Source organism: Solea senegalensis, linkage group LG4 (genome assembly GCF_019176455.1).
Source record: "Solea senegalensis isolate Sse05_10M linkage group LG4, IFAPA_SoseM_1, whole genome shotgun sequence".
Lineage (NCBI taxonomy): Eukaryota > Metazoa > Chordata > Actinopteri > Pleuronectiformes > Soleidae > Solea > Solea senegalensis.
In genome coordinates this window covers 6,724,475-6,742,152 of record NC_058024.1, presented here as the reverse complement: position 1 = coordinate 6,742,152, position 17,678 = coordinate 6,724,475, and the positions used below count along the sequence as shown (strand labels likewise).

Sequence of the window (17,678 nt, the reverse complement as noted above, 5' to 3'; positions counted from 1 at the left end):
ATCGACGGGGGGGCCGCATGTGGCCCACGGTTTGACACCTTTGGTCTACATGTTGATGTGACCCTGGGCAAGAAACCTAATCTGAAAATAGCCTAACACACCCAGCCACTGATAGGGGCAAAAGTGTAATCTATGTCAAATCAACAATGCTGATTGCTATGGCGACCTCTAGTTGGGAGCAGCTGAGAGAAGAAGACGAGCAAATGTGACTTGACAACCTAAAGCAGATTATCAAATTAGCTCAGTAAAGAACTAAATCCTGTTCCTGGGGGACACTGAGAGGCAGTCACCCTGGACAGGTTATGGAAACAAGCCACTATTTACACTGCACTCATGGCAAATGTACAATGGTAAATGTGTAAACAAGTGCTGAGTATCTATAGTATTATGTCACCATGTTTGTGCACTTCTTTAATTTTGCTTTTGTTTTGTTTTTTTCTGGTGGTTCAGTTTCATTGTCACCTTATTCCTTTTGTAAAGTTGTGGTCGTGAAGTTCTGATCTGTGTCCTGGGTGGGTTTGGTTATGAGAGGTTAGAAAAAGGGGAACGAGAGAGGCCAGGACAGAATATACAGTGAGATGAAAGTGCAGGAACAGAGAGAATTGGAATTGGTGTGGAATTATTTTAGCTTATTTTAATGTGGGTATTATGTGTGTGTGTGTGTATGAAGCAGTCTTATGGCTTTCCCCTTCATTTGCTTTATTCATTCAGGAGCCAACACACAAAAGCTCACACACCCACATGCCCTCCCGACTGAAAGGCAGCAAGGATAAGTGGTAGCTTGCTGAAAGAAGGGAGCGAGAGGAGGTTGCCATAGCAACACTGGGGAGGCTGTTGCTTTTATTGGAGAAAGACATTCAGCTGTGTCTATCTCCTACTCCTCACTTGTTTGAGTCTCCCTTCTTTCACCAGTCAGCACCTCTTGTTTCCCCCCTTACCTAGATCATGTCGTCTTCCAGGAGCTGACGTCAGCTCCTGGAAGACGAGAAAGTCGTGTGTGCTGTTGAAATCTGAAAATCTCCTCCTGCACCACGACTGAAGACACAGCATCCTGTGTGCATGTTCTTCCAAAAGTGTAAATGTATAAAGCATTATTTAAGAGTCTCAAAATGCTGACGTTGGCCTGACACCATGTGACATCTCGTTGGAAAAAGTGTTTCAAGCTGCCAGACAAATGTTAGCAGTATTATAAATACATTGACTTTTTGTGTATCCAGCATATGTAAGCAGTTCAGGAGTTAAGTGTCTCAGAAAAAAGGTTTTTGTGCACACACAAAAAATGTGCTGCAAGATCCATGCTATGACCCATGATATCATGTAGCAGGACACTGTCACACATGCCACGACAGGTTACATCATGTGAAAGTGCTGATGTGAGGCCCAGCTCCGTCTCCTTCCCTGTCACGGCATTTAAATTCTGTTCACAGACGGACTCGTCTGCGGCTGAATCTGGGAACGCGCGAGGACTCAAGGACGAGCCTCCCACATCACAGCTAAATGTGTAAGTGTATGTGTGCGCTCAGAGACATGGCAGAGAGAAAAGGATTGAGAATTTGCTGCCATGGTGACAGGCCTGGCCGGCAGTGTCTAATGGCAACCAGTTGTTGGAAAGGGCTGCATTTTGTGGGAGGGTGGACAGTGCAGAGACAGATTGTCCCTCACATTTTGATCAGTGTGTGCTGGGTGGCGTCAAACTGCACATGCAGGTTTGATGCAACAGCAAGGAGAAGCACAAATGGAGACTTGTTGTGCCTGAGGTACACACTCTCCTGCCTCTCTGAGAAAGTTTAACGCAATCAAGAAAAATCACCTCTACTGCACAGAGTAACAGCTAATTACACCACTTAATCACATCCGTTCATCTGGGAAAGATCTCAAAATAGAAATCGATATCTTGCAATTGCAGTGCTTCAATTGTATTATTTCATTTGAAGTGTAGACAGAGGCACTTTCACTGGTTGAGACAACACATGGACACGTTGAGTAATCCCGATTCATCATCGTGTCAACTGTGTGGTATGTGGATGGCAACAGGTCTGTGTTTGTCTGCTGTTTCCCTGTTCGTGGTTGCCATGGTGATGAAAGAGACAAGAGGGGAAAACGAGACATTGGGTTGAGGTTAAAGGAGTTCAGAATAAATCATCTTGTGTCGTGGGTTCAGATCCGCTTGGAGATTTTGACAAATTTATGTAAAAAAACAAATGACATCACTGCAGACAGAATTACACAAATCAAAGTCTGTGAGTTTTGTACAATCCTCTACTTAAAAGAGCTGGACCTTATACAGCTCGTTACCACTCTCTGGTGGTGTGATTCAGTAATGCAACAAACGCTCAGGTCTCTCTCATTAAGAGACACCAACATTCATGATGTCAGAGATTTAAATATAAACAAGATCTAAATAACAATATGAGGATCTAATGTAACCTATGCATCACAGTATATAAATAGTGTTGTTTGGATGAAGTGCAATATGCTGAGCCTCCACACCTCCACACCATCACACCATCACACCTCCTCCTCCTCATGCTTCATGGTGAGAACCACACATGTACCACACCTTTTCTCCATCTAACAACAACATGGCAGGTAAAAATCTGTACTCAAATCTGTACTCATTAGACCAAAGACATTTTAGACACTTCCTCTGGTCTAATGTGTAATGAAGAAGGAATAATAAATGATGCAGGAATCTTGAACAATGCTGTTCACTTAAGACAGAACACGACTTAAGCAGTAGTGTCGCACACACTTGCACACAATTTTAATCCTCTTTGTGTGTGTGTGTGTGTGTGTGTGTGTGTGTGTGTGTGCGCGTGGGTTTTCTCCCGGGTTCTCTGGATCCTCCCACAGTCCAAAAACAAGCACTGGACACTCTAAATTGAGCATGAGTGTGAGAGTGGATGTTTTTTTGTCTCTATGTGTGGCCCTGTGATGGACTGGCGACCTGTCCAGGGTGTACCCCGCCTATTGCCTTATTTATGTTAGCTGAGACTGGCACCAGCGCCTGAAAGGAAATGTGAAGGTCAAAAGACATTTCAAGGTCAGATGAAGGGTTGAGGGACCAACCTGACCGAAAGTGTCTAACATGTTTTGATGGTGGGAGGAAACTGGAGAGCCCGGAAGAAACCCACGCAGACACGGGGAGAACATGCAAACTCCACACAGAAAGGTCTCAGACTAGGAATCAAACCCAGGACCTTCTTGCTGTGAGTCAACAATGATAACCACTACTTACCACCGTGGCACCATGCCACCAGAAGATGAATTAATTAACGAATGAATGGATTAATTTTAACCCCTGTGTATGAAATGTGATGCTTTACTTTGCCTTCTACAGGTCTGCAACAACAGTGCCACCTAGTGGTAGAACACAGCATAGTGTTGTTTCTTTTGTCACCGTTGATGTTGAGTTGATGTTGTTTCTTGAGCTTCTGAGATTCTGTTAATTTGCAGTTTGTTAAGCCTGCTAACTCTAATGCACTCAAAGTCTCGGCCTTTTCATCACAGCGTTTGATGGTTTCCACACATTCAAAGTTCTTTGTCTTTACTTACTTGAGTGGTTCTCGCCATAATCTTGAGAAGGTCATTAGTTGTATATTCACTCTATAGAAGTGTGTACCACCCGACCACCTCTGTATGACACAACTGATGGTAATTAAGAAGGCAAGAAGGTGTGCAAAGCTGCCATCAAAGCAAAAATGTGGCTACTTTGAAGAATCTCAAATATGAGACATAGTCTGGGTTTTGTTTAACTACATAATAATAATAACCCTAACCCAAATTTGATGACGTCAGTGTTAATGTACTTTGCAGAGAGTCATAAAAACCAACAAAAACCACCATTTAATGAAAAGATGTGTCCAACAATGGTGAACAGTGTCGACCACACAAACTAAATGCATAAACCATTATGAAAGAGGCAGAGTGAGTGGAAGAGTGAAGGCACTTGTGTTACATGTTTTCATCCTTTCTGGTATAACAAGGCCACCGTAGTTCCCTGACAGGCTTGGCAAAGGGAGAGGTTATTGTTGCACTCTGCAGTGTCAACATTAGACACATATACAAATATGCTTTGTGTATATACAGTATGTGCAGACCTTTGTGTCTATATGTGCTCTTTGTGCACTTTCTAGTTGTTCTAGTTCATACTATGTGTTTAGTATGATCGGAATTTAAATCAAGATGCAATATTAGTCTATGGGATGAGAGGACAAATAATACACAGGTGACTCACTGTATCATGTGGCTGCGTGAATTTAAATACAGTACATTATAATAACAGGGGAAAAAAAAGCCAAGGGTATGTTGAATTACCACATGTACAAGAAAAGCACTGTCCTGTCTGACACTTCACCTGCTCCTGACAAAATATCTGTCATTAAATGTGAGGCCACAGAGATGGAGACATCCTTCAACTAAAGTTGAGTTGGTTTAGTTTTGTGTCTGAGTGAATGTTTCAGCCTTCAGCTGTTTGACTTTCACCCGAGGACACAGAAAACATTCACTTCCACAACACGTTTTGCTCAAGTGCACTCTGCATTACCATAATTATGCAACGGTTTCTGCCATTGGAAAAAATCCAACTGTTTCTGAAAGCTGAGAAATTGGTTATGTGGTTATTAGGGTAATTTCACTCGTGCTATTGCAGGAGGATGGAGAATCAGCGTCTTTATCAAGAGAGGAGAGTTGGAAAAACTGCCTGTACATAGTTTCCATTTTTTTGGCCTGTTTTTGGACATTGAAACAAACACTCAAACAAATGTTATTTTAGGTTTTATACTATTCAAATTTCAAATTTAACACGCACAATCTGGTGTTCGTGTACAACTACAGTGTTTTTCTTTATAAAACCTTTTTGTTTTATAAATTGTTAATACACTATTTTAACATGCAGTAAATTGTAAATAACGCCCAGATATTGAAAGTTATTCTGGAAAAATGGACAAAAGCACTTAACTCACAGGACATTTTCAGTCCAAATGGACATGGACATCAAGTGTGACATTAGAAAATTGGGTGACAAATGGATGACAGCATTCAAGTCAGTTTAATCATCAGAAGCATTTAAAAAATACATGTACAGTCTCTCAAGCAACAGTTTAAATGTTTAAATTCAAGACAAGTGAATCAAGGACATTGTGATGACTTTTTCATTCACTGATTTCTGACCATTTGATGAGGTCGATAAATATCATGACCACAGCAGCACTTGGACCAGGTGAAACCAAAGGAAATTAACGTGTCCGTCAAGCTGATTTTTATAATCACAAGTTTTGTATAGATGTATAGATGTATTGTATAGCTCTGATCATTTTGCCTGTGCTTTCACACACACAAGCACCATATCTTTGTGAAAAAAGTGAATCAGGGAAAACAAATGTAACCTTTTTTTAGTTAGTGATTCTAAATCTCTGACATGATCAGAATCATACTGAACAATGACATGATATGAAATAGTGCTTATATGAAACAGTCCTGACTGGATCATGGCTTATGGCAGGGGTGTCAAACTCAAATAACCTGGGGGAAATGAGCATCTAGTCTGGTTAAGAGGCGGCCGGTCTATAGAAAAAGAGTGGAAAAACAAATAACTGTTACATAGTGAGTGGGCAGTACAAGACTAAAATTCTAACACAATGTTCCATCCATCCATAATATAAAGATATTCATGGTGATATTGCACAGAATATAAGTAAAAGTGTTAGTTTTGATATGGAACGAGGTATACTTCTGAATAAAAAACAAACAAACATCTATTAATATCAAAAACAACTGTACAGAAATATTTAATTAAAACACCAAACACGCTTTTATATGGTTTAACGTTGAATGTAACACATTTAATCATGCGCTGATATTGCACTGAGCACTGAGTATTAGGGCCATGCATGAGGACTTTTTTTTTTGCCATGACTTTTGAGACTAAAGTTGGAATATTATGTTGAGATTTAAGTCTCGCCATGTCCATGAGAGAGGGGCCGCACCACAGAACCTGCCACTGACAGTCAGTCTCAGACCTACGACTCAAAAAAATGCCTTGTCTAAACAAATTGATGAATTTGTACTTCAGAAACGGTTTTAGCACCAAGGAAATCCTTGCTCTTTTAGCGCAGACACATAGTATAGTAATTAGTGTAGGGACGTAGAAAAGGTTTGACCGAAAACTGTGTGGAAGTGGGCACATTCTTGCTAAAAAAGAAATAGCTGGAAATGGGCAGATGCGGGGATATCGATGAGAGGTTATGTTGTATTGTGAAAGAAATTTGGAGTCATCAGTGTTCAGTGAATCAAATCTTTACTTCATGCATAAAGGAGAGACCCTGTCACCAAGAAGGTCTAAATGTTCTCTCCCGTTTCTCAAGAAAGCTCTACCATTTATACAGAAACATCAAAGTAAAACAACAACAGACACAAGAAACAACGTTTATGACCCCCTGAGATGTCACCTAATGTTTACGACAATTAACAGATGCCATTTGTTGAAAACCTAGATTGACCCTTCCTTATCATACACTTTCCCGAGCCTCCATTCACAGCTTGACTGTTAGTAGATTGTTATCTTAACCACTACAGGAAGAAGAGGAAAGACTGGTCATTTCCCACAGTATCCCAAGACACAACAAGACAATTGAATAAGTTGCTTGATCCTGAGGGTGTGGAGCACAGGCATTACCACAGCAAAGCAAAGGTCCCACTGTGCTCTGGTACATCTGGTCGAGGCAGATGGCTGAACATCTTTGAGTCTGGTTCAGTCAGAGATTTCTTCCTTCTTGAATTGAATTGAATTGAATTGAATTGAAATTCCAACTTCTTGGGATGTGGAGTTTAATCTCGACATGGCGAGATTGAATTTGTCATGGCAAAAATGTTTTTGTCTTCATGCATGGCCCTAATACTGCGTCGTACAAATGTCTTACTATTACCTCTACCTCTGAATATTGTCAGCAAATATACTGTATTTAGTATGTTTTCATTATAGTGGCCCGCAGGCCGCAGGTTTGCCACCACTGCATCACGGTGTCAGACAAATTTGCTCTGCACAGGGTGAGTCTTGGAGTCTAGTGACTGTTGCCTCACAGCAAAAAGGTCACTGGTTCCACATCCCGAGGCTGCTACATGCCCCACTGACAGGAGAGTGCAGCATCGGGATAAGTATATCACGTATTAATACAGTACAGGTCAGTGTAGTAAACTGGGGGTTACATTTACTTTTTAGTCATTGGTGAGTAGCGTTCTCCTCGGTGGATGCCCAGGAAAGGATGCCAATCCTCAGATGGGGAACACAATGACTTCAAACGCTGTGGAAAGTGTGATACAATTAGAAATGAGCTGTGTTTCCTCCAGCTTCTCCCAGGATAAGAGGTGGGAGGGGACTAAATGGCTGCTTGTATAACATGGCTGCTCTATGTTATACAACACGACAAACTCACCTCCCAGAGACTCCCCTCAGCTTTTATCAGCATATACACCATGCCAACAGGGATCCAGATAACGATGAAGGCAGCAGTGCACCAACCCAGAGTCAAGCCCCAGTCTGGGAAGAGGACTTCTCCATAGGAGGGGGGAACATAGGTCACAAGTGACCATATGAAGATCCCCTAGACGACAGAATAAATGGTGAAGATTACAGGGTAATTGGTGGTGCACAACAATGCCAGTGACATAAATAGTTAAAGAAAAAGTGATAAATGTGTAACAACAGTCAACAATTGGTGTACTATGAAGTTTAAGATTCATTCTCCCTTATGTTTTCTGTGTAATAACAACGAATGAAAGCTACAATTGCTCAACTACCTGTTTCTTCTTAGTTCTGTGTTAATATCACATTAAAACAATCAGGTAACATAATTTTATTTCTGCCAATTCTGACTGATTCAAATTGCTGATTTCTGAAGATTATATCAAACTTTTGGTTTTAAAATCTATTTAAAATTGTACATAAACTCCACTTAAAAATATCTAGACTATATATCCTGTCTCCCCTATGCGATAATAGGTCAGAGGTGTCAAACTCAACGTCCCGTCACTTATTATCATGTTACTATGAAAACATGGCCCGCAACCTTCCTTTACATTACATTTACATTACATGTCATTTAGCAGACGCTTTTATCCAAAGCGACTTACAATAAGTGCATTTAAACATTTGGGTAAAAAATAAGAACTAGAAGTAAGTAAGAGCTTCAAATAAGCCAAACTATGAATTGCTAGTCATAAGTGCGATGTATACGTTTTTTTTTTTTGTCGTCGTCGTCTTAGTCGAGGTAGAGTTGGAAGAAATTTGTTTTTAGTCGGCGGCGGAAGATGTGGAGGCTTTCCGCTGTCCGGATGTCGATGTTGACGCTTTAAACACAGCGTGGCTAAGGTGATAGAATATAGACAGAATAAAATTCTGATTATCAATTACATATATAAGCTTTTTTTGTTTGTTGTTTTGTTTGTTGTTCACAGTTGTCCATGTTATGATTTGCTTGATTTTGGATTTAAGCACTTTACTTTGAAATTCTGTGAACTGTCTTCATGAAAATCCTTATTGTGATGTCATGGAATATTGTGTAATAATTTTAAGCTCATATTGCCCACCCACTACTGAACACTACTTTTTTTCCCCTCTAGACTGGCCCCCTCTTGACCAGACTAGATGCACATTGGCCCCCAGGTCATTTGAGTTTGACACCCCTGCTGTAGTTACTCTTATTCACCAGCTGCGGCTATGTTCTCTAAAGTGGACAGATACATCACTTAGACGTAGTCAAATGTGTAATTCTTCAATATTGGAAATGTGACACCTCCCCTACATCATATCAGTGGGTGAGGGAGGTTGGAAATGTAATTAACGTTAAAGGTCTACGATATAAACATGCTAATAAAGAAAACATCTTCCTAAAAATCTTTTTGTTTCTATTTGATGCACAATAATTGCAGCCCTTGTGTGTTTATCAAGGGTGAATTTCACATCATTGTTTCATGTCACTGGTGTGAAGCGTACAAAAAGGGCGTCCTGATCGAACCTTACCAGAGTGATAGCGGGAGTGATGAAAAACCAACTAGCTCTTCCCCACCACCAGAAGAAAGCGCTCTTCTTCCCAATCATCATCTCAATGTCTTTAATCAAACGGTTCACCCCTGTATTGCATGGGATGAAAAGTGCACATGTGCACAGCTTACAGTAAGACAACAGAGACCTCAGTCAACTGCCAGCCACATTTTGTTTAGTGTTCACAAAATAAATGGACCGTTGTTTCGAGTCTCAGCGTGTACGTTACACAGAGAAATGTGCCTGTGAATGACTGATGAGAATGCGCAGTTCACATTGTGTCTCATAAAGAGATCAGAACCAACAATGAATTGTCCTCCTAACTGTACCACACTGGTCTGTGACAACAAACAGGTTTTGCCTTAAATGCCAATTCATATGCATGATCCAGGTAAGAAAATACATTAGAATTGAATAGAATCTGGAGTCAGGTGTGCATATGTGCACGCCAGCATCATTTAAATATGAAGGGATAATGTGGGCCTGTGACACATTTTTTTGTATTTTTGTATTTTTGTATAAAAACGTATTTTGGGTCCGCTTATCAACACCAATAATAAATAAATATATGACATGATGCTTCTGGCAGGATTCTACTGGACTGCTAGGTTAATTTCATGTCTTTGTGATCTTTTGAGAGTGTTTGTTGTTTGAACAGTATCGGAAAAAGTTAGCGTCACCGAAAAGTACCAAAAATGCCGAAAGTTATCGATGCTGCGCAGTGCTCGTGAATCCGTGTGAAACCAACGCTCTTCCTGAACAACCATTACGCGTTCCTATCCTCTAGAGGCGTAGTTTTGGAGGTCAGAAGGAAGGGGCGTGGACTTTTGAATTCAAAATGTAGCCTGCTCCAACTGTTTTTTCCAGGATCTCCCACTAACCCTACCTTTAAAGTCTGATAAATAACTAAATTATATATTATAATTATAGATGTAAAAAATAATAATATATATTATAATTATAGATGTAAAAAATAATAATATATATTATAATTATAGATGTAAAAAATAATAAAAAGTAGCTGTAACTGTAACAAGAACTTTATCTATCACTAGTGAAAATGTACAATAACCATGCTGTACGAAGGCGAGGTGAGTCGAGTGGAAACACGCCATTATACTCCTACCGTATATGTAGCAGAATCCAATGATCTCAAAGACAGCCACAACTAGCATCACCCACGTGGCAGCAAACTGGTCAATGAGAATCACCCAATATATTCCTGCCTACATTACATGGAAGAGAGAATGTGAGCAGGTAAATAATATCAGACAACAGTCATGTAGTCACTCCTAGAAGATCCATGTTACCCTTGTCACACATGGCAGACCCAAGAGGAAGATGATGCCACACACGCACAGTGACACATAGCCACGTTTGTGACTCAGCTGTTTAGGGAAGGCATCACACAAGGTTGTACTGATCACCTCTAACAGTAAGAGAAGAACATTGATGAACAACGTTTGTTTCTTAGAGATAACTTGTATAGGTTGCATAAGGTGGCAGCTGATAGAAGACAGACTCACCTATTGGTGTGAACATAGAGTCCAGGCCAACTATGAAAAGCATGAAAAAGAACAAGACGGACCACAGAGGAGCGAGGGGAAGAGTCGACAGAGCATCTGGATATGCAATAAAAGCCAGGCCAAACCCTGCAGGAAGACATACAAAACATCAGAGAACCTGCAACACATGTTTTTTAAACGATATATGTTATATTGTATATGTTTTATGACAGGTATCCAACCTTCAGTCACTACTTCTTCAACAGGCTTTCCATAGACGTGAGACATGTGACCCAAAATTGAAAAAATGGCAAAGCCTGCAAACACACTAGTTCCTAGGAGAATTAGAAAACAGTTCCAATATTATATCATATATAAAAACAGTATTGAATTATACAGTGATAAGTTTAATATTGTAATATTATTAATATAGTATTGTTGACAAAACTCACTTATCTATACTTTATTTATACTTCTAGCAACTTTTACTTATTATTTTTTATTATATTTTATAAATTACTTATACATTTCCTTATACATTTGCAATTTTACTCCACTACATTTCCTCTAACTATCTTTGTTACTCGTTTCTACCAAAGAGTTGGTATTATGGTCTGTATTTATATAGAGCTTTTCTAGGCTTCATTCACACACACATCTTTCATACTCATTCAAATGCTGCAACATGGAGTGTCATGCAATTTAATTAACTTTAATTTAACTTATTAACCTGATTTAAAATAACTTGTCTTTTCCTACCATGGTTAAGAAGGCATACGATAACTGCGTCCATGAAGATGTTGTTGTTGAATTTGCTATAGGAAGCAAGAGTTGTGACTCCACCCATAGCAATGGTCAAGGAATAAAAGGTCTGAGCTGTTGCGTCTTTCCACACCTAAGACACAACAACATTTGAACAACAATCATTTCTGCTGCAAATGTATGACTTTGTTGTTTTACTGTTGAACACTGTGGTTCTCATGATCTTACCTGTGCTTCAGTCAGTTTAGTGAAATTAGACTGTGAACCTATGTAGAAATCTAGTCCATCTCTAGCGCCCTCTAGTGTCATGCCTCTGATCAGCAGAATGAAAATGATCACATAAGGTAATGTGGCGGTGAAATACACAACCTGCCCGACACAGACACAAAGGGTTGAATGTTACACGGGAGACGTACATTTGCTGGCTCAAGCATATTTATTGCGTCACCGCAGCGTGACGATAACTCACTTTTCCTGATGACTTGATGCCTCTGAAGAGCACTGCAGCGACAATCATGGAGCTCAGCAGCAGGCACAGAGCCAGGTGCCAGACTATAGGTCCTGTGTCACCCAGACCACTGGATCTCTGTAGAGCTACACGACTGTGGGGGTGGGAGAAAAATGATTGTACTGACATCAAAACATAACAAGGGGGTGTATTTGTGCATGTTTAAGTATGAGATTCTTACTCCCAGTACTGTTCACTTGGACTCGTCACTGAAACTGTGACTTTGTCTGATGAAGGGCATGTGATGTTTTCCTGTGTCCAGTTGGTCACTAAAACTCCACTTACATTACAGGCCACTAAATAAGAAAACAGAAACCAAGAATTGGCTTTCTTCAAATAGCAACTTGATAAGAGGCAGCCCAAGTTTGTGCAAATGAATACTAAAACAACAACAACAACAGTGGCACTGGTTTGGTGTAATTAATACAACTATAATTAATGCAGTTTATAGTGTGACATTTGTATCAGAAATAGTCAAGCACCGGCTACTCTGACGTTGTGGGAGGGAGCCCTTAAATCAAATGGCGCTTTCTCATTATACAGTTGGAGCCCTACTCGGCTCTACTCTACTCGGTTTGGTATCAGACACGTCGTTTTCCACGACTTCATAGTTCTTCCGCAACGTGGGCACGGCCGTCATAGCATGGACGTCGTTCTATAAGCGTCACAAACACAATGCAGTTGTTTTCGGTGTAACTGAATCATTAGAATCAGTTAATTCAAAATATTTGTCTATATTTGACAGGAGCACAGACTCCGTCTGTCACTGAACTGAAATATGGCTGAATAGGTTTTGATTTAGCTCAAGATTGCCAGCTAAATACACCAGACTACTCTGCTAAATATTGAGATGTTAGACATTTCCTTGCTAAATATTGGAGATTAAATTAAATATTCTTTAACCAATCAGTGGCCGGCAGTCTGTTGACATCACATTTGATTATAGGAGCCGTGCTAGAATTGTATCATAGAAAAGTGCCACAATTCATCTTAGGGCCCCATTAGGGCTTGGGCCCATTGGAACCATTGCATTGTGCAACCATATGGTGTTTGATACCAATTTGAGATTGCACACACTTTGTGACCATGAATATATTGGGAGATTCTTGTACATCAAACAAAACAGCATCCACCAAACAGCATATTTGACTGACAGCTCTGCCCAAGAATAGAAGAAAGGTACAGTACCTAAAGGTGTGCTGCTGCAGTAACTGTCCGCCCAGCTGAAGCAGCTGGACCATGGCAAAGGAGATTGGAAGGAGGCAAACATGTAGTACAAGGCGTAGGCGATGATGACACCATAGTAAATTGAAAATAATATGTTGGCTACAACCATGGAGACCCCTATACCTGGAGAAGTGAACAAATTGCATGATGAAGCATGTTTTCTTTTTTTTTTAAATCAAATATTTGACCCCTTAAAATGCACTGAGCACACAATCGCTCTCTCTTCAACTTTCTGGTGGCAAGAGGAACACACAGAATATCTATTTTAAAAGTGGTAAATGGACTGTATTATATGTTGATTTAGTCTTTACAAGCACTCAAAGATGCTTTACACTATAGTTTTGCCATTCACCTATTCACTATTCACTCAGATATTCATAGAGCAACAAAACTCACCACTGATGCCCCCCTGGCCGTGTGCATTTGTTTTCATCAGTACGGCAAACAAAAGCTGTGGAGCCATGTTCATGCCGGTCGGCTTCCATTTTACATGCTTTTATGTGTTTTCAATACTTGCCAATTCTCTGCTTCATGAGGAAGTGAATGGTGATCTTCACTATTGTTGCATTTAGATTAATAGATTTCAGCCTCACCCTTGAATATCGGCACTGCTCTCCAAATGTTGACTGGGCCTTGGCTGCAGAACTGACCAACAGCGCTTTCCAGGAAGAAAAGTGGAATTCCACACAGAGCCAACATTAGGAAATACGGAATGAGGAAGGCACCTGCTCACAGGGATAAAAGAAGGTTGTCATGATATTCAATAACACTTGGCCTCTGACAACATTAGCTACTGACTGACTCCCAACACTTACCCCCTCCATTCTTATAGGCCATATATGGAAATCTCCAGATATTTCCAAGGCCAATTGCAAAGCCGATCATAGATAACATGTATTCGGACTTGTTAGTCCAGTTCCCACGGTCACAGTTCTCATCACCATCATTAATGTGCGACTCCTGCTCAGAAAAGAATTGTACAAGTTTGAAGATACTGGGTATGCACCAAATGTAAAATGGTGCTAAACATCATACAACTGCTAGTTCAAGATGAGATGGAGTCGGACACGTTGTTGGTGTATTGATATTATCGTGGTGGTGGAACATGATAGACAATAGCGGCGTGTTCCAAAGTGAGTATTATATCCCATTTCATTAAATAACTTTAAAACATTATTAAAGGCATAGTAGGTGATCTCTGTTTAAATATTTCCTAAATGTTTGTTAAATTCTTTTGGAAATCTTAATTCATCTCGTTAAAAATAAATCCAAAATACAACAAAAACAATTTCTTTGCGATTTAATGACTGGATTGTTTGTCAGTCTCTTTGCCTACCTGTGTTCACACACTTTGATCATGTGATAACAGTGTCCTGACCTGCCAAAGTATGACCAACTCTACATGATCAGATTACATTATATGCCTTGTGCACATGCTATATTACTAATAAAGTTCCCTTAAAGTTTTGTTGGTGAGAATATGCAGCCTGCTTTAAATTGCCTTAAGATAGGAATATGACAACAATGTGCCAAACCACAGCGTCTGTGATACCGAGTTTGAGACTACATATCATCTGTTTCTCCAGATTTTATACTCTATATACTCACTGGGAAAAACATTTTATTGACTTGACTTTTGTCGGTAAGTTTCGAGTATTTTCATTATGTATGACTTTCCAGTATTTACCTTGGTACCTCATGAAAAACATTTGTGATATTCTGTCTCTCAGTGGCCATATAATCCAATGTTGGTTGTGTACAATGTGATCAGTTGAACTTTTTGCTACAAATGTAAATGTCTGTAAAACAAATTATACATATACAATAATAATAATACAAGTATATATTTCAGTGATAAATGCTAAGAATTTCACACTTAAAATACAGTAAATAAATATTATCAGCGGTATAAACGGCAGTGCAGGCTGCTGTTAATTACAGCGGTACCTTTCTATAATCCTACCTGAGCAGAAAGAATAGCGGGGTCCTTGGAAGCATTGGAAGACGAAGTTTTCTCCATGTCTTTTAATCTTCAAATGTCATGAGAAAGAATATAAATATTGTCCTAAAATGAGAGATGCTTTGCTCTTATCTGTAATCTGCCTCTGCTCTCATGCTTTTTCTTACTGGTGGAAAATAACGAACAGACCTCAGAGTCAATTTAAACGGCTCATTGTTGACTGAAACTTGAATGATCTAGTGGCTTGTTTGTACCTGATCTGCCTGCAGGCTAACCCCAGAGGCAAACGCCTTATCTGGATGAGTGTCATCTGTTAAGCTACTGATAGATAGGACTTAAATGTCGGGTGTGTAAGAAAAAGTGATTTGGATGTACTACAACTTATTATTCTTATTCTTATTATTGTTATTGTTGATTTAATATACAGTAGTATATTTCACAGAAATTAAATTCATAAATTGAAAAAAAATTAAAAAATAAAGTGCATTAAGACCCACCTCCACGCCAGCATCCACCTGCAGGCTCCATGGTTTAAGTTGTTTGCTCATCACTCATTAACCATTATAATCTGATGCAATAAACATTCCAACAATCAAAATGTGAGTTGTGTGATCCACAAATGCAAGGCACGTCTGTTTGTCTGTCAAGCACATATCTGTTGAATGGTTCCCTTGACAGGCTTCAAACTCGGCAGGTGACTTACTAAGAGCACTTACTAAGAGTATAGGTAAAAAAAAGACCTGGTGGGTATTTAATTGTTTTATTAAAGAAAGAGATGATGACATACATAGATTTGGAGCCACCAAAAGTCCAATCACCCTTAGATTTAAGATTTGACCGTGGGACATGAAATAGGCACTGGTCAGTTGATTTTAAATTCTTGCTGACCATGCATGTACGTAACAGTTCACTGATATGTAAGGGTTTGTGGTTATGACAAGATTGATGATGATGATGTGTTGGTTTGGGGCAAACTTATGAGGAAAGCAAACTGAGTCGTCCATTCATTCATTCATTATCTACTGCTTTATCCTCCACATGAGGGTTGCAGGGATGCTGCTGACAATCCCAGCTGACATTGACAGGTCACAGTCCATGGCAGCGCCAAACAACCATTCACTCTCACACTCTCACCTATGGGCAATTTACAGTGCTCAATTAACCTCTGCATGTTTTTGGACACGTGGGAGGAAACACAGGGAAAACATGCAAACACCACACAGAAAGGCCTTGACTGGCATGTGAAGCAGCAACCTTTTTGCTGCAAAGCAACAGTGTTAGCCACTACTCCACAAAATGTACAGGTCTGTCTGTGGCAAATGTCGAAAGCAAACCGATGCACTGAGCAACCATTTGAGTTGTACGTTTAAAATTGGCCTTGTCTTCTTCCAGTGTTGTGCTAACTGATGATGCCCAGGGGCTAATCAAACACATGTTCTTACTGCAGAATAAAGTACATGTGACATCTCACATGTACTTTATTCTATGCAGTACATGTGACATCTCACATGTACTGCATAGGTGCAGTGAGTCTTTATATGAATATATATTCATATAAGTATGTACAGTTGTCCTTATAATTAAATTATTTTTTAACTAAAGAGAAGCAGGAAAAAAAGATTGTAGAATCTCAGAGGAGAGTAATAGAGATTTTGGTAAAATGACAAGAAACTCTATTTGTCATGAAAAGTGACAAATAGTGGTGGAGTGGCTCAGTGGTTAAGACCCTACCTTGTGTACCAAAGACATCATGGTCGCAAGTTCGATTCCACCCCTGGCTAATTGTACTTGATTCCGTTGTAAGTCGCTTTGGATAAAAGCGTCTGCTAAATGACATGTAACTTAATGTAATGTAAAAAGAGAAACAAATATTTTGTGAATAAATAATGGATGATTGACAAAGCACGACCCATTACCAACATTTCTAAAGTCTCTCTTATTATAAGTATCATACAGTACATTGAATTAAAAGTGCAAAATGGCTTACACTCTTCAAAACACACAACCTTCTTCTGAATTATTGACATAATTAAAAATCATCATTCCTTGTTAAACAAGTTACTAAGCACATGTATGTATATTTACATTTCATTATTATATATTTGGAATTGTTTTTTGCTTGCTGCAGTCTCTTTTTGAGAAACAGGTTTATCAGTTATCAGATCAGGTCACCAGACAGCAGAATAAATGGAGAACATACTGTAAAATCCAGGTTTACATGTTGGTCCATAAAAATCAGCCTTCAATAGTTATTTTTCAATTCACATTCAATATCACCACACTTGGTGCTTCACCTTGAATATAAAAGTGTGATTTAATACGAGGCCATTTTTGTGATTTTGCTGCCCTTTGTGAGAGGATCTGTGTTGGAGCTTTAGTAAAGTAAATAAAATGAATATAGAATTCTTCACTAAAATCAGCACAAACAGCTGAAGCATAATGGGATGAAGACACAGATAAAAAATGGTTGAGGTGCAATGCACATAAAAAAAATACAAATGTTTGATTCTTTTAATAAGAAAGTTAGATTAAAAGGCAATTTAATAGGGAATTTAGCGATAAGCTTTTTAAAACAGGATAGTGGAAACTGTGTTTTTTTCTATTTGCTATTTATTTCACAAAAGATACTCCAGGAAACCAGGTTCTATCTTTTTTAAAACCCAGACGAACTGAAGA

The 17,678-nt window shown here is 39.3% G+C and overlaps 1 protein-coding gene across 2 annotated transcripts; it reads right to left on the bottom strand.

Moving 5' to 3' along the window:
* Positions 1-5,537: 5,537 nt before the first annotated feature.
* Positions 5,538-15,208, bottom strand: LOC122768745 (sodium- and chloride-dependent neutral and basic amino acid transporter B(0+)-like). Of its 2 annotated transcripts, XM_044024949.1 has the most exons (16): positions 15,006-15,208; positions 13,858-14,002; positions 13,636-13,767; positions 13,004-13,165; positions 11,997-12,111; positions 11,777-11,909; positions 11,536-11,676; positions 11,305-11,440; positions 10,788-10,880; positions 10,567-10,692; positions 10,351-10,469; positions 10,167-10,266; positions 9,020-9,129; positions 7,434-7,601; positions 7,213-7,301; positions 5,538-5,565 (listed from the first exon to the last, which is right to left on the bottom strand). In XM_044024949.1, exons 1-16 carry the CDS (start codon positions 15,060-15,062, stop codon positions 5,550-5,552), a joined length of 1,842 nt encoding a protein of 613 aa, XP_043880884.1. In that variant the 5' UTR covers positions 15,063-15,208; the 3' UTR covers positions 5,538-5,549. The 2 variants fall into 2 exon arrangements, with proteins under 2 accessions (XP_043880884.1, XP_043880885.1); XM_044024950.1 differs by lacking the exons at positions 5,538-5,565; positions 9,020-9,129 and having other exon boundaries at positions 7,202-7,301.
* Between the last annotated feature and the right edge of the window lie 2,470 nt (positions 15,209-17,678).